The sequence below is a fragment of the Bombina bombina genome, chromosome 2, assembly GCF_027579735.1.
Source record: "Bombina bombina isolate aBomBom1 chromosome 2, aBomBom1.pri, whole genome shotgun sequence".
Taxonomy (NCBI): domain Eukaryota; kingdom Metazoa; phylum Chordata; class Amphibia; order Anura; family Bombinatoridae; genus Bombina; species Bombina bombina.
In genome coordinates, this window is record NC_069500.1 from 986,922,055 (window position 1) to 986,947,085 (window position 25,031).

At 35.4% G+C, this 25,031-nt stretch overlaps 1 protein-coding gene across 1 annotated transcript in view; it reads right to left on the bottom strand.

Moving 5' to 3' along the window:
* TBCK (TBC1 domain containing kinase) overlaps window positions 1-25,031 on the bottom strand; it is a 747,174-nt gene that overhangs the window by 639,235 nt on the left and 82,908 nt on the right. The window contains 1 exon segment of the mRNA XM_053703518.1: window positions 4,805-4,877. Within this exon segment, the coding sequence (XP_053559493.1) occupies window positions 4,805-4,877 (73 nt within the window).

The following is a 25,031-nucleotide window of genomic DNA, read 5'->3' on the forward strand; positions in this document are numbered from 1 at the left end:
ATTCGATTCGGTGTAATTCTTTTTTATTTTTGATCATTTCTTATTTTTGAAATTTAGTGTTTGTTTTTTTATGTAATTTAGTTATTTTTATTTTTAGTAATTTTAGTGTTTATTTTTTTTGTAATGTTAGGTTTTAGTGTAAGGCAGTTTAGGTTTTGTTTGACAGGTAAGTTTGTATTTATTTTAACTAGGTAGTTAGTAAATAGTTAATAACTATTTACTAACTAGTCTACCTAGTTAAAATAAATACAAACTTACCTGTGAAATAAAAATAAAACCTAAGCTAGCTGCAATATAACTATTAGTTATATTGTAGCTAGCTTAGGTTTTATTTTACAGGTAAGTTTGTATTTAGTTTGAAATAGTTATTATTTAGTTAATAATTGTAACTTTAGTTTAGCTGTATTTTAATTATGTTAAAGTTAGGGGGTGTTAGGCTTATGGTTACGTTAAGGTTATATTTAGGAGTTAATGGATTTATTTAGTTGTAGTGATATGGGATGCTAGAGGTTTAGGGGTTAATAACTTTAGTATAGTGGCGGCGACATTGGGAGCGGCAGATGAGGGGTTAATAGTTTTATGTAGGTGGTGACGATGTTGGGGGTGGCAGATTAGGGGTTAATAACTGTATGTAGGTGGCAGCGATATCGGGGGCGGACGATTAGGGGTTAATAACTGTATTTAGGTGGCGGCGATGTCGGAGTGGCAGATTAGGGGTGTTTAGACTCGGGGTTTATGTTAGGGCGTTAGGTTTAAACGTAACTTTTTCTTTCCCCATAGACATCAATGGGGCTGCGTTACGGAGCTTTTCATTCCGCGATTGCAGGTGTTAGGCTTTTTTTTTTTCCGGCTCTCCCCATTGATGTCTATGGGGAATTTGTGCACGAGCACGTCAAAGCTGTGCTTGATTTCGGTGCGGTATGGAGCTCAAAGCAACCATATCGCCCTCACAAGCCTGCTTTTTTAAAACTTGTAATAGCAGCGCTATAGGGAGGTGAAATAACCCCGCTTTTGTGGCGTCGTTAAAATCCCTATAGCGCTCAAAACTCGTAATCTAGCTGATTATTAATAAGGCCGAACCTAGGGGAAAAAAGTATAACATTCATGTTTTAGATGCCAATTACAAGACTGTTCTTCAATTATAACATTTCCTTAGTTCTCTTTGAATCTTTTGTTGCCTAGGTAGTCTCAGGAGCAGCAATGCCCTACTTGGGGCTAGCTGGTGATTGGTGGCTACACACATATGCCTCCTGTCATTGGCTTAGAAAATGTGTTCTGCTAGCATCCAGTATTGCATTGCTGCTCTGGAGCTGATTTTAAATATGTGTTTAACCCCTTTGCCGAGGTTAAATAAATTGAGGATTTTATTATTGTACTATTGCTTGCATAAAACTAACACATTTTCTTTTTAAAACTATAGGCTCCTTTTATGATTTTTAGAATAAATGTATTTTAGTGTTGTATAATAAAAAAGGTAAAAAAAATAAATTTGTTCCATTTGAAAGCCGGTAATTAAAAAAACATTTTTTTTTCCAAACTTGTGTTCCTGTCCTGAATAAATCAATGATTTTTTGTCATAGTATTATAGGTGAGACCCTCCCCATCAGAAGCAGAGGCAATTATCCTTATCAACCAATGAGGAGTAGTAAAGCCTTCAAAACCAATACTGCAGTATTTGTTTCAATTTACATTTAAAGGAACAATGCACACTAGATTTTTCTTGGCATAAATGTTTTATAGATGATCAATTTATATAGCCCATCTTGGGGTGGTTTTGTAAAATGTATAGTTTTACTTATTTTTTAAATAACATTGTGGTGATTTTCAGAATCCTAACCAAGCCCCAAAGTTTTAGATGTATACAGACTTCAGATTGCTTCTGTTTGTATAATGGGGAATTTCATATGCAGGGGAGTGGGGAGGAGAGATTCTGCTCTCAGCCCCTTTCAGTTGGTGTCCTAGCCTAACCTCATGAACAGTGCTAAACTGGGAGTTTCTAAATAATGTGTATATTCTTCTTTATAGAAGCGTCAATTACATGCAGTTATATGGAAATTGGTGTAATACTGTCCCTTTAAATACATTTTACTTAACACTTTTTTCAAGCACAAAATGTTTTTGTAAATATAAAATGTTGCTCTTGCATATGCAGTGTTCTCCACATAAAATTGCGCCAGTCGGGTGACATTATGAAGTAGTCGAGTGGTGACAGTGTAATACCTTGTAAAATTATAAAATTTTCTGCCATCCAAGATACAAATTACTTGCAAAATTTTGCATTAATGTATTTCACAATAATCTGTACAATAAGCATTGAAAAACGTTAATGTTTGCTAATTTTAGCATAGTATTGGCTTTAATCATAGCCGGGTTGTCAGTAAAATCAGCTGGGTGGTGCACCCATTGAAAAGTTCCTAGGGAGAACACTGATATGTATGATCTAAAATTTTGGAAGATAATGTCTATTTAAATATCTAGATTGATAGTGCTAAATAGAACAAATCTAAACCATAAATAAGTGAGAACCTTTGTCTCGCTCTTCATAAAATTCCATGTGACTCACGCACTCGCAAAAAAATAAAATAAAGTCAGGAAAAAGTTGGAAAGTCAGACACCATAGTAATGATAAAATATAACACGAGAATCTGCCAATAGAAACAAACAAAGCCCACACATTACATATTCCCTGTAAGCTGAGATCAAGGCAGACATATTTGGATATGGTCACATGGGCATAGGTGGATCACAGAACAGATGGTTGACTTAAATTACCAGTGAAATGTAAAATCAATCAAAATAATATTATGCCAACAGCTTGGCCTGGCATTCATTTTAACTGGAAAAAAGCTAAAGCATGCCAGTCTGTATATCATCATTTCACACCTTATAAGATCTTTTTTTGGATATAAACTATCTGACCAGTGTTTTAAAGATAAACAGATCAAGTGACTATATTTGCTCTTAAACTTTTGGTTTAACTTTCTAATCGACAGAAAAAAAAGAGATGTATAATAACATTCTTAAATGCATTGTTGTAAAACTGCGGCATATAGTCCACTCTCCTGAGCCTACATAGGCATGCTCTTCAACAAATGATATAAAGCGAACAAATTAAATTTAATAAAAGAAGTAAATAGGATTTTTTTTTAATTATACGCTGAATAATGGGGGGGAGTTTGGGTTTTATTTCGGTTTTCTGTGCTTTCAGGCCTTCACAACAAGATAGACAAAATGTATTTTTTCATGTCTGTTGTGTAAATATTGTATACACAAATAAAGTTCAAATTGTCTATTATTGTATCAGATATTATAGCAACAGAAGATTTCTCAAACATGCAATACTCCTTCCTTGAAAAGGAAGATTTTCGTAGCTACAGATGTGAGAAAAAAAATAAGAAACACTTTGAAAATATAAAATTATTGCAGATCCAAATAACTTGCATAATGCAAGACAGCGTGGATTTATTGCAGGAAGGTAAACTTGGTTGACTTTTTGACTATGCAGTTAAAGCAAATGACCAATAAATAAGGCATATGTAGATTTTCACTAATGCATATATAAACAGCCATGTCTGGATAGGACCAGCAGATCTCTGCAGCTCCCGCACAATGTTTTAAGTATGTGTTTAACTCATTAGGAGGGGGTTAAAAAAACAGACTTGGAGGGTCACTAGTGTTAAAATGACATGTTCTAACAAATTAAAGCATTTTTACACTACAATGGGTGTTTAACAGTTGTAGAGCTTGATACAACCCTAATGTATAACAAGTACCAACACTATTTAGGATAACATTTGTAATCAATTAACAGGCAATGTATCGTACAAGGGTCCTGCTGACGTTGTGAGACAATATAAACTATCCCCTAGCAAATACTAACAAGGAAGCTAGCGACAGGAACTTGTTCATGAAACCCCCAGCACATGGGTAGGCTTGACCACAAGACTAGTAGCACGCTGGTTTTTACACTAACAAATGCTACAGGTGCAGAAAGCCTTTTGTTTCTGGCAGTCTCTGCTACTGCTGATGGAGATACCAGATGAGCCTCTGCTTTATATCCCCTCAAATGGAACAAACAAATCTGTAACTGAAATAACTTGCCCATTAAGGCTGCTCTGCCAACTCATCTAGCATCCAATCTGTGTGCAGCTAAAGAGAAAAACAGCTCTCCAGCACACAGCAGAAACAGGGAAAGATTCCACGAGGTGAAATGGTGAATAAACAAGACCACTTGCTCCTGCAGTGCATTTAATATATTTAAAAAATACAGTATGGTATTTTTTGCTGCTGTTTTCTTAAAGGGATTTTTTTTTTTAAAGGGATACAAAAGTCAAGATTAAACTTTCATGGATCAAAGAGAGCATTCAATTTTAAGATACTGTTCACTTTACTTATATTATCAAATTGAATTTATTCTCTTGGTATCCATTGTTGAAAGGTATTCCTAGGTGGGCTCAATAGCAGCAATGCACTAGTGTAAGCTAAGTGATGATTGGTGGCTACACACATATGCTTCTTGTTATTGGCTTACCATATGTATTCAGTCAGTATAGTGCACTGTTGTTTTGCAGCTGACTTTAACTATGTGTTTATCCTCAGTGCATGGGTTAAAACACATAGGGGTCAATGACAATGGTGTTTTTCTGTTGAAAATCATTTCTAAAGAATTGTGATCAACCCCATAGTTAAACGCATATTAAAGAGCAATAATGAAATGCTCTTACACATCACAGCATTTTCTTTCTGCACTTTTATATCCCTATAAAGTTTGTACGGGAATTTACGTAAACATAGTAAACGATACCTCACAGGGTTCCTCTCGCGCGTCAGATCTTCAAGACTTTTCTCATAGTGCTCTGCTACCACAATAAGCCTTTCTGCAAAGAACATGAATAAGACGTCTGGTTAGTAAACACAAAAATCTAAGCCTTATAATGTGCATGTAGTACATTGTCTTTCTATTACAGATGGATTCCCTAATACTCAGTGATCTAAAGCTCTCCGCTCTGGTGAGATTATCTAAGAAGCCTTTGCAATTACAGTGTGATCCCACATAGAATTTTAGAGAGGTAAATTTCAGCTTCAGAGCGGTTTATTTAGCCATGTAGGGTTCTGGGTGTTAAAGTGATGATAAACTCTACCATTTTTAAAATTAGATCCGGAGTGTTAGTGATATTTTAGAAAGAGTATAATTCATCCAATGTAATGAAGATGCGCTATAATTTACTTTTTAATACAGATATGAAAGTCAAATACCCCTGTGCTCCGCTGCCCACTTCAAAAATCATTTTTTTCTGGGAGCTAACGGATTGAATTGTTATCCAATCAGTACTCTAGTTACAACAAAAGGCACACAAAGGGGAGAGCGCAGATTACTTTTTTCTCCCCCGCTTGTAAATCACAATCTTTCCTGCCTGTGTCTTTGGTTTGATTTTTGGGTAATAAAATGCAAATAATAGTCTATATTTATTTCAAACCTTTCTGATTACAGTATTGTACCATAGTTCTAACCGTACTATGATAGTATGTGTAAAAACGTATTAAAATGATACTGTATGAAACTACCTTTAGGTTACACGTATAATGACATGTAAATATTGCCTAAATGACATAAGATATTGTTGTTTACACTTGGTCTCATCCCCTCTCCAAACTGTCCCATTTTACAGATGTAAATATTCCGAAACCCAAACTATTCTGTACAGGGAATTGGTTATTTATAGTAACTTGTATCTGATTCTTTCCTAACATCTCATTCAAGCCCCACTCTTACCCATTATCTATAGCTTCCTTTATCCTCTCTCGCTCCTTTTAACTCATGTCCTACTTCTTGCTTCTGTTTTATTTTTTTAATTCATATACTTTTAGCACACACGCTAGTGACATACCATAAATATATGCTAGATAGAATGATGCATTCAAAGAAAAGATTAGTCCATGAGTAACATGTAGATGTATTTTTTAAAGTTTCATTAGTTGTTTAGTATACGTATACCCCACATGCTCAGTATGTAGACAACTGATTTCCACAGCACCAAAAAAATGATAGGAAAATTGTTAAATAAACTTAGCCTTTATTGTTCCATTTCAGCACTTGGCACACAGCAGCAAAAAAGCGACGTTTCGGGCTGTTAACCCTTACTCATGCTTATTCAGAACACCTGTTAGCTGCTCCTTAAATACCATATGACATTAACACCTTAATACACCAAATAACATTGTGTTAACTAAACAATTTAAAAATTGACATGTTACAGGAAGAGTATAGATAGAAATTCCCTACTTAAATATGATAGCTTCCATCATGAGTCTTTGAAAAATTCCTACCTAAAAGCCAGATGCTCAGAGTTCATAAATAGAAAGTGACAGCCATGTGAAAGAGATAAGACTTAGAGAGATGACTGAGAGATTTGTACAAAGGGGTTATCCTTCTAGCTTAGTGGAAAGAGAGAAACAAAAAGCCAATAGTGTCAGTGAAAATAGGCACAAAATTAGGAATAAACAGATAGAATAGTGGTGTGTAACACAGTACAATCCATAAGTGCTGAAATTGCCCAATACCTTAAAAAACATTGGCATATTATAAAAAATTGTAATACAGATATTACTGAATTTCAAAACTATCCACTAATGGGCAATATAGGAGAGTGCCCAATATTAAAGATCTAGTGGTAAAGAATGACATTGGGGCCAAGGTGAAAAAACAGACATACATATCATCTAAATCATGTGGCACCTATCCCTGTTTTAAACTGTGCCTGTTGCCATTCGGTCATAAAGGGTAGAGAGTTTGGTACACCCCCAAACCAGGTAAGAAGTTTAACATCAACAAATTTTATAACATGTGAGTCTACACATGTAATTTATCTTATTAAGTGTCCATGCTCCAAAATCTACTTGGGCGAGACTGTTAGAAAAATACGTGATCGCCTCAGTCAGCACCAGATCAAATAAAGATGTGGGGGACATGAAAGCCCCGGTAGCCTGTCACTTTAATGAAGCTGGTCATAATATCTCACAATTGAGGTGGCAAGTCATTGATAGTGTTGAACCCATAGAAGGGGTGGGAATAGGGGAAACTCAGCTAAAGAGGAAAGAATCCTTCTGGGATACACAAGTTAGATGCTTTATTTCCCAAAGGGATCAATAGAGAAATAGATATGACAGTATTCTTATGAGTAAAAATTTGAATTTAAAAATTTGAAATAAAAGATATTTTTCTCAGTTTGTAATACAACACAATATTGTATTCACTGTAAATAAGTAAAGTGTGGCAAAGATAATAATATTATCATATGATGAATGTATAAGATATTTATCTTGAAATTGTAACTACTAACAGCAGATTGTTTTTAACTATGTATTTAACAATTTTTATAGGAATAATGAGTTTTGACCACTAGGTGGCGATATTTTGTAGTTGTTTAGTTAACACAATGTTATTTGGTGTATTAAGGGGTTAATGTCAGGATGGTATTTAAGGAGCAGCTAACAGGTGTTCTGAATAAGCAATGAGTAAGGGTTAACAGCCCGAAACGTCGCTTTTTTTTTGCTGCTGGTGTGCCAAGTGCTGAAAAGGAACAATAAAGGCTAAGTTTATTTAACAATTTTCCTATCATTTTTGGTGCTGTGGAAATCAGTTGTCTACATATTACAGAGAGGTGTGTGCAGTGGCCCTCTACCACGAGCATCGGGTGTGTGCTGTCTGTCACTTGGGGAACTGTTCCACATGCTCAGTAGGATCTTGTTCCCCAGAAAGTGTGAATATAAAAAGACTGCAAAATGTGATAAGGGGAAGTAAATTGGAAAGTGTTATAAAACTGCTTGCTCTTTCTGAATCCTAAAAACTTATTTTGACTTTAGTGTCCCTTTATAGATAGACCCACAAGCAGACAGACAAATAATGTTTATTTTTAAGCACAGGGAACATTGGTTTTCAAACTTAGACAAAAATAGGGGGGCAGTTACCCTACAACTTACAGGAAGCCTTGATTCCAAATTAAATATGAGTAGTGTCAGGTAAGTTCTGCAGAAACTGAGATCACCGGGGATGAGCCCTAATCACCACAGATTGTATACTGGAAATGTTTTAGGCCAGGCTCAAACATTCCAAATAGGTATATTTACAGCATCAATAAGGAGGTAATGAAATACAAAGTATATATGATGCACAAACAAATAAATACATTTAATACCACAAGATATATTTTATTTAAAGGGACACTGAGTCACAAAATAAATCATCCTAGATAAAAAATATGCATCGAAATTAAATACATTTTCAATGCATATCATGTTCCAAATATTTACCGTTTGTAAGCAAATTATCGCCGAATTTCCCAAGTTTTCCAAACCCACTTCTTTCTATTGGATATCGCTTTTCAATGCGGGCGGATGACTCCAGTTGGAAGATGGCAACTTTTGTACGAGATGCGCATGCGCGAGATGGGTAAATGGGCATCAAATACGTCACAAAGTCGATCTAAGCGATTTTCTATTGGAAATGTGCATGCCAATACCATTGGGGTAATGTCGACACAAGTTTCCGCAATCTGCGCATTCGCAAAAAGACAAATCCAATTGCGCATGTGTAGGTTGCCGAAATCGCATTATAATATATGCAAATACTGGCAATCCGAAGTGATGTCATGCGGGTAAAATAAAACTATATTTTATAATGATATGGAGCATCGTTTTCATGAAAAAATGAGGTAGATTGGATTGTGTGGATTGATGTTACTTAAAATATGTTGTCTGTTTTGAACAGAAAAAGCAAAAGTTAGTAATCCTTTAAGAAAACATGTCATCTTATAATTCATTATATAAGATCAATTTTTCATCATTACGTATAGTTCTTATCAGGGGGCATTTGATTTAAATCACGTTTTCAATCACTAGTTCAGTAAGACCATTTTAAATCATGGTTTTCATTTTTAGAATAACGTTTAAGATTATTTTTCCGGTTATATCAGACTATTACTGATTTGGTTTTATATCATTAGATATGCATAGATAGATTCTTAAAATTAATGAAATTATTGGGAGGTGAACTATCTCCAGTTTAATACGTTAATCATTACTATTTGATTAACTTTTCAGCTGTATTTTAGTGGGGAGGAGAAAAATAATGATTACCTTAAAAATAACAATTTTAATTGTTTTATTTAACTAAAAAAAATAATGATTACCTTAATAATAACAATTTTAAAAAAAAGTTTTGTTTAATTAATTAAAAATAATGATTACCTTAATAATTAAAATGTAAATAGTTTTATTTAACTAAAGAAAAAAAACAAATTTAAAATAGTTTTATTTAACTTAAACAATAACATTATATTTAATTTGTAATGCTTGCCCCTCCCTACTACACAGCTTCTTTAAACTTAGGGGGTCGATTTATCAACCTCTTCGGCAGGTTTTCGTCTGGCTACAAGAGAACCTGCACGCCGTATTTAAACAAGCAGTGGTCATCAGACCGCTGCTTTCCTACCCTTTCGCCATCTCTTAGGTGCAAATTTCAATCTCCCCGGTCTCGTCCGACCGGGGAGATTGATAGCATGATTGGTCTGTGGCACAGGCCAGGGGGCGGAATTGCACAAGAGCGCAAAATAGCGATCGTGTGCAATGCTGAATTGCACCAGAGGTATTCAGCCACGCCAGAGGCGAGCTGCGGCGGACAGGGCGCGTATATTCGCCAGTGTCAGCCGCAGCTTGATAAATCGACCTCTTAGTATGGGTTGATTCTGTGTACATAGATTTGCAAAGGAGCAATGGAATTACAGAGACAGTAAATTCAAAATTAAACTTTCATGATTCAGAAAGAACAATTTTGAATAATTTTCCAATTTACTTTCTTATCTAATTAGCTTAATTTTCTTGGTATCCATTGTTGAAAAGCAAAAATAGATAAGCTCAGAAGAAATGCACTACTGTAAGCTAGCTGCTTGTCATGGTCACACCCAATATGTTCAGCTAGGCACCATTAGAGCATTGTTCTCCTTCAACAAAGGATACCAAAAGAATAAAGCAAATTTTATAATAAAATTACATCTGAAATCTGTATGCTCTATCTGAAACCCCAAATTTCCCTTTGATGATTATGTCCCTTTAAGGTATATTTCTCAACTCTCTGCAGACACAAATTCAGTTTTGAGAACTACAAAACCAATAATATGTAGAAAGAAAAAATGTCCAAAATAATCTGACTGAAACCTCTGGGAGAGAGTGACATTGTGAATGGATTAATGGAATTAATTTACCAAAAAAATGAACATTACAGCCATAAAAATACCGCATCTTACTACTGTATATAATTAAAAACTAATCTATATTTAGGATGAATAACCTTTCGATTATAATGTATCTTAAATAGAAAATATGTTTTGATAGATGTTTCCTCACAAAGCATTTTATTTAAACAATCCTATTTAAATAAAAAAAAATCTGATTTATATAAAAAAATATTTTTTGTAATTTTTTTTTACTTTTTAAATAGTTGATTTTTATGTACCCTGGTTTTTATAATTCCAAGTAAGTTTATAAACACATGAAGTCTGGTTCTAAATTGCAAAATTACAAAAAAGGGAGTAGGACAATTATAGCTATAACAGACTGGAACCTGTGAAAAATAGCGGCAGATAAAACACTATCCCATTTTCTAATCTCCTTTTAAATTATTCCTTTTACGCAAACTGATGCATAAAGAGAAATAATTTAATTACATATTTGAGCGTACAAAGCACAGCACAGAAATATAGTGCAATAAAGTAAATATACCAATGTAAAAAAGTGCGGTTAACAATCTTATATCAAGAAGACAGAGGTAGGAAAGTTGTGCAAATTCACCAAAAAATAAATAAGAAAATAAAAAAGCAGCAGCGCTGCGTTGAATAAAGGTTTGCTTTTCATACACAACTTGGCTTACTCAAACAGGATTGCTGAGATCTGGCAAAATATATGGTCCAATTAACTTTTTTACTAGAGCAATTCCACAGGATTTGACTCACAGAGAGAAAGGGAATAAAACAGCACCGGGCAATGTTTTCATTTTTTTTTATGCTGACGTGGCTACATAATAGTTCAGAACTACAATTTTAAAGGCCCCTCTTGCCCCAGAAAAAAAAATATTGGGAATTTCTCACCACATATTTTTTTATGTTTGGATAATAAAAGTTGCTTTTATAACCTATAAGTTTCTATGTGTAACTTTTGACAGAAACCTATTTCTGCAAATAACCAGAGTTAGAGAGGTGGCGTAGACTTTTTGACCATTATTTTTTTATAGAACATGTTTTTGCCCTTTCTCATTCTGAATTTAGTGACAAGGTGAAGAGGACAAAAAAATTAAATCTGAACAGGATATCGAAAGTTGGCTACTGTAAGAAAAGGAAATGATATCACTGTATTTCCATATTCACGTAGGACAAACTCGCATAATCCCTACATAAAAAAGGTGAATTTGAGGTAAATGGAAATCTAGTTAAGTTTAACTTGAGTTCCTTTATTACAATCTCTACACAGATATTCTAATCAACCCAACCACATCCATATACGGATTATATTTTTGGAAGCTTATGTGCACCTGCTGTGCTACATTCTATTCACTTCCATGAACTAGTTAAACAAATATGCCCAGGTGCAACATAAAGTCAATGACTGCAGAGAAATATGTTAACCTTACAAACAATACCCATTAAAGCCTTATCCCTGCAGCCACCATAATTTTCTTCATATGCAAGGCAAAAAGTTGCAAAATAAAACGCTAAGATATTTAACTTTTTTTTGTTTTGTTTTTTTGTACTGGTGTCATATTTTTCCTCATTAAGTTTTTTAAAGTGTACTCATTATACTAACTAGAAATATATAAAAATTAAAACAATAGTGGAGTTTTTTTTTAATGTATATATTTGCTATTTTAAATTACCCAGCATGAAAATAATATTTTTAAAAAAGAATAGTGCAGTCACTGTGTCTAATACTGTTTGTCAAATGCTTATAAACATCATATTAATTCGACAATAATTCCAAAACCCCCTGTAATTTTTAAGCAAAGTTTTGAAATGCAAAAAATGTAGGAGAAATGTCTTTTATTCAGACCCTAAGAAAATCTATACAGGGTTAGCGCAAAATTACTTAACAGATTTACTTTGTGCCCGCGTGGCTTTGATAACAAATTAAATGTCATGGCACAAGATATCAGGAAGGACACTGAAGACATTATTAGGTATATAACAAGATTAGAGGTCAGGGAAAGCTCTTGTTTCATATACTCTTTGTTACACTTTTATTGAAAGTTAGAAACTGGTTCCCTAATAACACAACACAAGGGTTTGGTGCACAGGTAATATATAAATTAATTAGCCACCATCTGAAGTACTTCTCACATTTAAAGGGACACTTAACCCTAATTTTTTTCTTTTGTGATTCAGATAGATCATGCAATTTTAAGCAACTTTCTAATTTACTCCTATTATCAAGTTTTCTTTGTTCTCTTGTTATCTTTATTTGAAAAAGAAGACATCTAGGCCTAAATTAGAAAGTTGCTTGAAATGTCATGCTCTATCTGAATCACGAAAGTAAAAATTTGGGTTCAGTGTCCCTTTAAGACTAGACCACCAGCTGTTGGCATAAAATCTATACTCTCCTATAATCTCACACATTCGCTTACCAAGTTGTAGATCTTTTGCAATTCTGACACAGTCAAAAAAAAAAAAAAAAAAGAAGAAGCAAGGCACCTTAACTGGTTCACTTAAAGGGACACTGAACCCAAATTTTTTCTTTTGTGATTCAGATAGAACATGCAATTTTAAGCATCTTTCTAATTTACTCATATTATCATTTTTTTTTTATTCTCTTGGTATCTTTATTTGAAATGCAAGAATGTAAGTTTAGATGCCGGCCCATTTTTGGTGAACAACCTGGGATATTCTTGCTGATTGGTGGATAAATTCACCCACCAATAAACAAGTGCTGTCCAGGGTCTAAACCAAAAAATAGCTTAGATGCCTTATTTTTTAAATAAAGATAGCAAAAGAACGAAAACAAAATTGACAATAGGAGAAAATTAGAAAGTTGCTTAAAATTGCATGCTCTATCTGAATCATGAAAGAAAAAAATTGGGTTCAGTGTCCCTTTAAGAATAAAATAAGTAATGAGTAGTTAAAACATAACGTTTACTTCTCATTACAACCAACTTAAAGGGACATGAACACCAAACATTTTCTTTCATGATTCAGATAGAGCACAGAATTTTTAACAGCTTTCAAATTTACTTTAATTGCCATTTTTCTTTGTTCTCTTGGTATCTTTGGTTAAAAAAGCAGGGACGTAAGCTCAAGAGCATGCAGGTGTCCGGAGCACTATATGGCAGCAGTTTTGCAAGAATGTTGGCAGCACTATTTTCTGCCATGTAGTGATCCAGACACCTACCCAGGTATCTATTCAACAGAGAATTCCATGGGAACAAAGCTAATTTAATCATATATAAAATACTATTGTATACTCTTTGGGTTTCTTTTGCCTTTAAATGGACATAAAGGTATAAAATTAAAGGGACATAAAACAGTTTTTTTTCCTGTCATGATTCAGATAGAGCATGTGATTTTAAATACCTTTCCAATTTACTTCTGTTACCTAATTATTTTTGTTTTTTTGAAATCCTTTGTTGAAAAAGATACCTAGGTAGACTCAGGAGCTGCTGATTGGTGGCGGCACATATTTGCTTTATGTTATTGGCCCTTCTAGTAGTGCATTACTGCTTATTCAACAAAGGACACCAAGAGAAAGAAGTAAATTGGAAAGTTGTTTCAAATTGTATTCTCTATCTGAATCATGAAATAAATAATTTGAGTTTCATGTCCCTGTAAAAAACTCTGTGTTAGAGCATCTTATTATTGTACTATTGCTTGCATATAACTGTGTTAAACCCCTGCAAAGGTTTTAAACATATACTTAAAGGGACACTGAACCCACATTTTTACTTTTGTGATTCAGATAGAGCAGGCAATTTTAAGCAACTTTCTAATTTACTCCTATTATCAATGTTTTTTCATACTCTTGCTATCTTTATTTGAAGAAAAAAAGTCATCTAAGCTAAGGAGCCGGACAATTGTGGTTCAGACCTCTGGACAGCACTTGTTTATTGGTGGGTGAATTTATTCACCAATCAGCAAGAACAACCCAGGTTGTTCACCAAAAATGGTCCGGCATCTAAACTTACATTCTTGCTTTTCAAATAAAGATACCAAGAGAATGAAGAAAATTTAATAATAGGAGTAAATTAGAAAGTTGATTAAAATTGCATGCTCTATCTGAATCACAAAAGAAAAAAAATTGGGTTCAGTGTCCCTTTAACCCTTTGAGTGCTAATGACGGCTCTGAGCCGTCACAGAGTTTCAAACTCTGGTGCTACTGATGGCTCAGAGCCATCATGAGCACTCTCCCACCTTGAGGGAGATCTGGGGGCTCCTTACTGCTCCTACCCCGGCGATCATGAGTGTAGAGTGACAGGCATCGCCGGGGCTTCACGTGATGCGCAGTGACGTCACGCGCAATTACGTGATGACGTCACCGCGCAACTTTATTTATACTTAACAATGTTAAGTATAGGAGGAGGGGGCATGCTGCTTAGAAGCCTTTATCTCAGGCATCTAAGCAGCTACAGACCCCCAAGACCCATTGTTGGAAAGGTAATCGCCTAACCTTTCCAACAGTGTAAGTCTTGGGGGTCTGTAAAAAATAAATAAAAAAGTTAAAAAAAAAATTTAAACATTTCAAAAATAAAATAAAATAAAATATTAGCACCCAGGTGGCTTAGCAGCCAAAGGGTTAAAGAGCAGCAGCAACGTACTACTATCAAGAGTCATATGTGTGTAGTCACCAGTCACCAGCTAGGACATGTTTATTTTTAGGCGGTGAGAGGCCATCGCTAATATGAGAATTGACAGAGGAGAGAGTGCAGGAGTGAAAAGGTAGATCTGGGTATCATCAGCAGAGAGGTGATAGTTGAAGCCATAGCTGTTGATAAGTTTACCCAGTGAAGAAGTGTAAATAGAGAAGAGTAGAGGACCCAGGACAGACCCTTGACGTACTCCAACAGACAGAGGCAATAGAGAGGAGGAGTCACCAGCAAAAGAGATGGTGCAGGATCTGTTAGAGAGATAGGAGTGAATCCAGGAGAGGGGCAGTGTCACAGAGCCCAAGAGAGCCGAGAGTCCGTAGGAGAAGGGGGTGGGGTCAATAGCATCAAAGGCAGCAGAGAGGTCAAGTAAGATGAGTACAGAGTAGTAGCCTTTGTTTTTAGCAGAAAGGAGATTGTTAGTAACCTTGGTGAGGGCAGTCTCAGTGTTATGACTACCACCTAGCTAATTTATAATGCTACCTTGCTGCAAAATCTGCAAAATGTTTCTGCTAGGTATGCTTTTTCATCAAAGGATACCAAGAGAGCAAAATAAATTGTAAAATCTATCGAAAATTGCATGCTGCATTGAATCATGAAAGTTTTAATTATTTGCCTTGTCTACTGAAAGGAGGTAGGCAGAGAATGTGCTCTGAAGAAATGGGATCTAAAGTCCTTCCCTGCAAGACAGGACTGGGGTTCTTGAAGTAACCATGTAATCCTCTTAGTAAGGGTATTGGTGAAAGTTAGCTTCTAGATGTCGCAGGGAATCGTCCCTAGCCTCCTTCCAATGTATGTCTATCTCATTATATACATATATATTTACTGGGAACACACTGTTCCCCCACACCGCAATGTAAAGGCACTTTTCAGCACATTTGTTTTTTAACACCCCCACATCCGCCAACTTTACCCCCAAAATACTGCCTAGTGCTGCCATCTTTATATTTTAATAAAATAATTACACAATATTTTGGAGGGCATTTGGGGCAAATTTATAAAATTAACCAGAGATCTGATCTCTGGTTAATTTTAGAAGCGCTAATTGCTACCGCAAGCTTGTAATGGCTAATAAAATATCATGCGCACAAACAGGCAGATTTGCCTATTTGCAGGCACGTGATAATTTAGCGCTCCACTTGTTATCTAGCCTCTGACGAAGGCTAGATAACAAGTCCACACGCTACCGCAAACAGCTGATGCAAGCTGCCAGCATTTTCGTTAGCACACAGCTGATTTACCTAGTGGCGTGTTTGTTAACTGAACTGATTTTATGTGTTTGGACCTTACGTATTTGGGGGTAGTGTGGAGATCCTGACGACAGCAAGCATATGTGAATTTTGTGTGTGACTTTGGACGCATATTCACAGTATAATATCTGCAGCTGGATCTAACATCAGATGGATATCGTTTGAGAGACCTGGATGGTTCTCAAGTGCCCATACCATGCCTCATTTATGTTGAGGTTTTCCTTTGTGAGTTTTTAATCGTAGAAGTGTTAATACATTTTGTATATTGACTGACATATTGCACTTAGAGGTGTTGCGCCTGTTTTTTCTGTTTCTTTTTATGTAGCCCTAAGTGTTTAGTTACAGACTCATTGTGGTATAGGTCCTAAACCCATTATAATTTTGTTTTGAATATGAGCGCCAACAGGCTAAAGTATATCTTCATTTGGGTTATTATATCTAGAAGATTTGGCACATTTTCCTTTTTTTATTTTTCTTGGTAATCCCAAGCAGAGCTATCTTGCTTACACTAGGATTTTATTGTAATCTCTTTTTTTCACGAGTACACGTTATTTTTATTTTCCAAGACTTATCTTTTATCTTCTTGTGACTACGGATATTCTTTTTTTGGACATTTCTACACCTCTTTAGAGGATCACCTTCACTTAGAACTCTCTCACAGACTAGTCAATATCTGACTTTTTTCTTAATTTTTTCGGATGTTTTTTTTCTTAGCATACTTTCAAATATCACATTTTCTCTCTCTATCCCCAGTGGGATGTGCTCCTCAGTTTTATTGTTTTAATTTGGTTAGTGTAACAAATGTATAATTTTAATGTATATTTCTATGTAATCATCTGTTTTAATTCTACTTGATTTTCATGCTGCATATTTACAGTGTCTGATTATATCACTGCATGTTTTATTTTGCCTATTTTACATTGCCTAGCTTCATAATTTAGCCTGTTGGCACTCCTATTCAACCCACAATTGTATCTCTTCTACCTTGATCCTGTTAGGTGATCTAGAATAGTGAGCTTGTATGTTTCACTGGCGCTGTTTACTATTTCCTGTGTCTAAACCCATTATAACACACAGGGTAATTTGTTGGTGATATGGATATATCTAGCATGAGTCTAGACAAAAGGATTAAATGGTGTACTTACTGTGGGAAATCTTTAAACATGTCACTTAAAAATATATTGTGATGCAAAATATAGGAAAAAAGCTCTCAGTAGGATCCACCGCAAAGAAAATCATATGCCAGATAATAGACTTGCATTGTTATAATAACAGCAACTTATATAGCGCTATTCTCTGTGTGATTCAAAAGGGTTTACATGAGGGATATTTACATGAGAGATTTAAAAGTTAAAGATTTGATTCCTTAAAGGATTCTTTGAAAATGTCCAGAGAAGTGGGTTTTTGACTGTGCTTGGGAGAGTGTTCCATAGGAATGGGGCAGCAAGGCTAAAAGATTGCAAACCACATTTTTTGTGAATTCTTGGCACTTTTAGTTTTTTGGGCATGTGCTGATCGAAGCGTGCAAGTTGGGACATAGGGCACCAGTAATTCTTTTCAATAGCTTGGTCCCTGAGCATGCAGAGATTTGTAGGATAGTAGGCTAGTAGGCATACCTTGAATAGTATGTGCCATTTTATTGTCGGCCAGTGAAGAAAGTATAGGATTGGTGTTACATGATGGCAAAATTTTGGCTGGTGAGTTAGAAGCCTTGCTGCAGCCCTTTGTACCAACTGAAGGCGATTTAATTTTTGTGAGAGACCATAATAAAGAGCACTGCAGTAATCCAAACATGATGTTATTATGATAAAAAAACATCATAAACCTTTAAATGTGATAAATGATCCTTTATGTACTATATCATAGTTATATACTCTCTGTACATTTGGTATGGCATGATAACAGGCAATGTTTTACTTAGTCAGCTTGTTGTAGGTAACAAGAATGTATAGCAGCACAAACTGCTCTTAGGTACTATCCATTGGGTTATCTCGATATAATGAGACTAGGATGCTATCTGCACCAAACTTGCACCATAATAAAATACTGAGGCAATGATGAGGCGCCTAATCCACTACCCTTGATATACATTAGTGAGCGAAATGCACCTGCAGCAGTTAGTACCTACTTGTAGATTCATACTGTTTAGCAGGAATAATACATTTAAGTCAACAACAAGCTGAGAAGGACATGCTTTGAGCTTATAATACTCTTGGAATTTTTGCACTTATGTTTACTGATTTAAATAAATGCAAATATTGTTTAACTCTTACACCCAATTAATAAGGAAAATATCAAAATAATATAGGTCATTTAAACATTATATGTTATGACACTAATGTGAAAGAGCATTTTATTATAGTAGTATTGCTACATTTAACTATATGTTTAACCTGTAAACATCAGCTCGGGAGTAGTAATGCACTTCTGGGATCTAGCTGAACACATCTGGTGAGTCAATGACAAGAAGCAAGTGTGTTGCCACTAATCACCCGCAAGCTCCCAGTAATACATTTCTGCTCCTGTGTCTACCTAGGTATGCTTTTCAACAAAGGATACCAAGAGCACAAAAGTAAATTGCTAACAGAGGTAAACAAAAAATTTGCTTACACTTGCATTCTCTGACTTTAAAAGGATAGTAAAGTCAAAATTAAACTTTCACTATTTAGATAGGCGTTTCTAATTTACTTTTATCACCAAATGTTCTTTGTTCTCTTGGTATTCTTTGATGAAAGCTAAACCTAGGTAGGCTCATATGCTAATTTCTAGGCCCTCATTGCATTTTATTAGCTTTTGACAGCTAGAATGTGCTAGTTCATGTGTGCAAAATAGATAACATTGCGCTTACTCCTGTGGCTGAAATGCAAGTATGTAAAAAGCACTGAGATACGAGGGCTGTCTACAGTAGCTTAGATACAAGGTAATCACAGAGGTAAAAAGTGTATTAAAACAGTGTTGGTTATGCAAAATTGGGGAATGTGTAATAAAGGGATTATTTATATTTTTAAAACAAAAGAACATTTTCAAGTAGACTGTCCCTTTAACATATTTGCTTCCTGTTACTCATTTTGAAGGAGCAGAAAAAATTAAAACAGACAAACAAATTTCTTGTTCATCATCTTTTTTTCCTTTTATTTGGTCAACAAAATAAAAATCAAAATACCTATTTCTTAGAACCGGGCAAATAAATAATAAAAACCCTCTTCTCTGGGAAGACTGAAGCATAATCCAAAGAATAAAGAGGTAAAATGATTTCACGCAACTAAGAACACAGTGACCTAATATCGCTATTAAAGGGACATTGCACACTAGATTTTTCTTTGCATACATATTTTGTAGATGATCCATTTATATAGACCATCTGGGAGTGTTTTTGTAACAAGTAACATTGTAATGATTTTCAGACTCCTAACCAAGCCCCATAGTATCAGATGTAGACCAAGATCTACAGATTCCTGTAATCTGTCTTTTCATATGCAGGGGAGGGGGTGTCTGCTCTTTTTGCTTTCCCAGCCCCATTCGCTGGGAGTCCAGGCCTAACCTCATCTATAGTGCTAAACTGGGAGCGTCTAAGTAAGTTTTTAAGAAAAGGTTTTATACTGGATTTTTCAATCATTATCTGTGCATCTTATTCTTTATAGTAATGTCTACATCCTATATGAAAATTGGTGTACACTGTCCCTTTAAGCATAGCAGCCAGGTCCATTGGAGAGGGTTCATCATGAACACCATAATATAAGCTAGTTGCTAGGTTCTAGAGACCTCATCTTTATGTTTTCTTTCTTAGTCATCTTGTCAGAAGTGAAGATTTAAATCAGAGAAAGGTGACTGTTGAGATCTGCAGATATTGTACATCTGCACTACATAGAATTTATTGTCAGGATATAGGAAATATCCTCTGCCCTTAATATTACTTTTAAGCAGTTCATAACTTTAAGCTCTTAAAATGCAGAGGCAGCTAAAGTGCAAGTATTCCAGAGCTGATTTTGCTGTAATGTTAAGAATAAAGCTAAATGGCTATGTTTTTCATTTTAAGAACAGCTGAAAGGTTTCAAGCTTGGCTTCTGACCACACAGATTTTCAATACACACTATAAATATAAAAATTAAAAGATAAAAACTTATTTCATCATTTAATTTGTAGTTTAAAAAAATGTAAGCATCAAAAAAGTGTTAAAGTGATAGTTTTACAGATTAGTAAAGCATATTTCTATCAGTAGACACCCTAATATAGCTTAAAAAAAACTTACATAATTGCCCTACTGTTTAAAGGAATATAAAAATGCAAAAAGAAAAAAAATGCTCTATGATAAATTCCGCTCAAGAGCAGCAATGAACTACTGGGAGCTAGCTGAAAACAGTTGGAGAGCCAATAACAGAAGAAAATAGTTTACCACCAATAAACGGCTAGCTCGCAGTCGTGTAGGATACAGGTATGCTCCGCTGTAAAGTGAAAACCGCCTTAAAGTGAAACAAGGCAGTTTTAGCTTTCTTTTCACTTGCCAGTGTGTTTAAAAACTTGAAAACATGTTTGAACTAACATATATTAGGGGTGCAATAGGGCTATGTTTAGTTTAACACAAGCACAGCACATTATTCAATTAGTATTCAATAAATACTGTACCTGTAAAATAGTGACAGTCACTGTAGTACAATTTGCCAGAGTATAGCACTGAGACACAGATTGCACTGCAACGCTATAAACAGAGTGAACTAAGCATAACAAAATGGTGCCAGTCACTTTTCTCGCAATCTCACAATGATTACAGCACTGTTTCAAAATGCTTGGAGGTTGAACTTCAGCTCCACAACGCGCTGTAAAGTGAAGCACTGTAAAGTGAGGTCTACCTGTATGTACATATTATTTTGCAACAAAGGATACCAAAAGAACAAAGTCAATTTGAGAAGTGAATTTAAAAGTGTCTTAAAATCTGAATCATGCAAGTTTGGTGAGAAAGTGCATGTACAATTTTAAATGTTATTCAAAACAGGTAGCATTATGTTCAATGGATATGCAATAATAGGTATATAACCTCTACAATGGAGTTAAAACTTCACAGTTTTTTCCTGAGCAGCATACACATAATCAGCCTAGCAGGTGCTGCATATGCACATAGTCACCAATCACTGGCCGTTTACTGCTCAGACTGACAGAGTTACCAAGGAACATTATTGTAACAATTTTATTATTGTAGTAATATATCCCTATAATTGTTATTAAAATGCGCAGAACATTTATGTATGTTTTATTTATAAAACATTGGTTAATAAAGAATACTACATTTAAAAAAAAAAAAGATGTTTAACCAGAGGAAAAATCTATTAACGTCAGGCCCTTTCTATAGGAAAACCATGGTAATCCATACTGAACACTCTGATCCATAACAAGCTTGGAAATAAAAACAGAATGTTCGTAAAACAATAGGCAGCTGAGCCAGAAATAAAGACCATTGTCAGTGTATATTAAATGCACATACAGTGTTTTAAAGGTGATGATGACTGCTGCAGCTGGTAACTCAGTTACAAACTAGTTTCCAACACAAACGTCTCTAACAGTTCGATCCCACAGTTACAATATAAAAGAAAAGAGAAACATGGTCAAATATCTGTGTGGTCCCAACAAAAAATGTTATATATATATATATATTCTTGCTAGAAAAATACAAATAAATAAGTAGTATACACACAGACAAACTCTCAGCTTTATTCTTTGTTGGCTCATTTGTAAGATAAAGAGGTTAGCAATTCATCACTCAACAAAGGACATCAAACTCAAATTATCAACTATAGCCTGTAAATACCTACTGCTCATGTTTGACTTTTATGGTTCTTATAATTAGTGATGGTAAACTCTTCCCTTTTTAAAATCAGACCCGGAATGTTTAATTCATCAGTTGTAACGAAGATGCACTATAACTTGCTTTTTAATATAGATATGAAATTCAAAATACCCTGCGCTCCGCCACCCACTTCAAAAGTCAATTTTTATGTGAACTAACGGTATAAATTGTTGACCAATCAGCACTCTCCCCATATAGCACTTTTGTAGTAGCTAGAGCGCTGATTGGAGAACAATTCCAACAATTCATACAGCTGCCAATACCAAATATGGCTGCCACTAGTGGGAGGTGGAAGGTTTGAGGGGGATCATTACTGCAGAAAAATAATAATACATTTAAAAAAAAAAAAGTCCTAAACTGCATATTGGCAGTGGGAGGTGTCAGGTAGGAGGGTAATACCTACAATAATATAGTATTTCCCATACCTGATAATTAATTAACCCCTTCACTGCCGGGAATTTCAGAACTGTGGTGCGCAGCTGCAATTTGCGTCCTTCTAATTACCAAAAAACAATGGCAAAGCGTGCATGTCTGCTATTTTCGAACAAAGGGGATACCAGCTGAAGCTTTTACAATCATTTGTGTCACAGGCAGTATGTAAATTATTTAAGTGAGAAATACAAAGTTTGTGAAAAAGTTAAAAAAAAATTGTATTATTATAAATGATCGCATTTGGCTGGGAAATGGTCCCATGAAATATACTAAAATGGGCCTAGATCAATACCTTGGGCTGTCTACTTAAAAAATATATAGTTTTAAAAGATAAATTAAAAAAAAAAAAAAGCTCCTTTTCTGTTTAAATGGAGTGACAGCAAAAAAGCTAAACATTCTCTGGTAATTTTGGCAAGTTTTGTTTCTGAAATTCCCGGTAGTAAAGGGGTTAAACAAATTTGTCAAATCGTGTATTAGTCAATTCTCCTGTAGTAAAATGAGACCAACTACTAGCCCAATGAATACATTTTGGTCTTACTGGACCGCAAGCTTTGAGGTGCAAATTATATTTACTAATATGAGCAGGGAGTCTATATAAACATGCACGGTCTGTAAATCTACAAAATGATAAATGTATCAGTTATAACCAGGAACCCTGTTATGAACCTACGTATTGTAGATATAGAGACATTCCTTAGTTGATGTCAGTAGAATGGATTATTTGTATGTGATGTTAAACCCTTTATGACGTTGGAGGAGAGTCCATTTCTGGCACAGGGGTGCTATGATGATCCATATTGGTATTTTTAGTAGTCTGGGGCATTATTCGTGATATATTCACATATGTATTTACATATTTATCACATTTTGTAACTTTAACATTACAATAATAACGGTTTAAGTTTTTCTCTTTGAATTTGTGAATACATGTTTTATTTTATTTAATACACTTGTCTGGTTGAAACCATTGTATTTTGCACACGGTTTCCAGTGATTGGAGCTTGCATTGTGGGTGGGTTTTGTATGCCTTTATAAGTTGGTTTGTTTGGAGTTTTCAAACTGTCAGAGGAAGGGACGTGTTAAGTCCCGAAACGTCACATTCAATAAAATTTGTTGTCACATTTGAAGTCTGAAGTCCAGTGAGTGCTCTTCCTGCTACATTTTTCTGAATTTTTTGAAAGCACCCTGGCAGGTGAACAGTTGGTGGGAGTGCATATGCCTATGAACTCTTTTTGGATTACCCTTTTGGCACAGTGCACCCACATATGAGTTGGCTTAGCTTACATCATACTGCCCCTCTTGTTTCTTTGTAAACTGCTTTATAAAAGCAGTATATTCCAAATGGAGACCAGTGATGAGTTTTCTCTTCCTGAGGAGAATGCCCCTTCTACTGACTTAATTGGAGCTGGTGGCACACAGGATGAAAAATATGAGGATATACTTATGTTTACTGATGAGGATGCTGATCTCATCAGATTTGGGTCTGTGGAAGAGCAGCAGATTGAAGAGTCATATCAATCTCTTTACAACACATGGGCTAAGCTCAAACAAAGGGAAATTGATCTCAACCTCCATGGGACATACTTATCTGAATACCATAAAAAGAGAATGTTACCCAGAGGCTTCTGTATAAGGAATGTCCCCACCATTGGAAGATCAAGTGCGGAATTTTGCGCCAACTGGTGTAAAATCCTTAATAAATGTTCATTTGATTTAATGTTGCTAGTAATACGTGAGGCTGGAAGGCTGTTGCAAGAAGTAAGAATTGAATTACGGGCCTTTGAAGTAGAACAACTTAACAAACTAAGGGATGATAATACGTGTGACTGGCTAGACAAACTAGCGAATCAGGTTAAACTATACAAGCAGGAACTTATTGCCTTCAAGAATCGTAAATTACAGACGGTGGGATTAGATTACACTCATAAGAGTGTGTATCGGTGGATGTTGGCACCGGATGAGAGGAAACAACTGAGACCAAGAAGACAAAGGAGACATACTAAAAGATCAATCAACACCGTTGACACCAGTTCGGGTGATAGCACTGATCCTGAGAGCACCCCGAATCCTGAAGCTCCCATGTTCTCGGGAATTACGACTAGGTTTAGGGGGTCAAGTAATCAATTGCAATGGGCTAGTACCAGTGATAATGTCTCTACACGCCCTCCTTTGGCACCGTATTCCACTCCAAGGAATCGTTTTTTAGGAAGAGGACCCGGCCGCACCCGAGAAGGGGGGTGCATGTCCCGCCGCCACCCAAACAGGAGGAGATAGATAACAATGTTTTTAACATTAGCTCTAGAATTCTATCAGCAGCGGAACAGTCATTACTTAACAAAGGACTTACTTTTGTGCCCTCCACCAGGATGAACACTTTTGACACCTACATTGACATACAGCGGTTTGGCAGACTGCTGCGGCTCAAAGAGCATTTTGGCCACTCAGATGACATGGAACAAGATTTTAGAACAGCTAGTAGTTTTGATCCAAATTCCAACAATTCTTCCATTATGACATATACGAAATATTTGACAAATGTGTCACAAGAAAAACTGAGTACCTGGAGACAGCACGATAATTTGACTAAAGAGGAACGAAGAGCATTGAAAGCTCT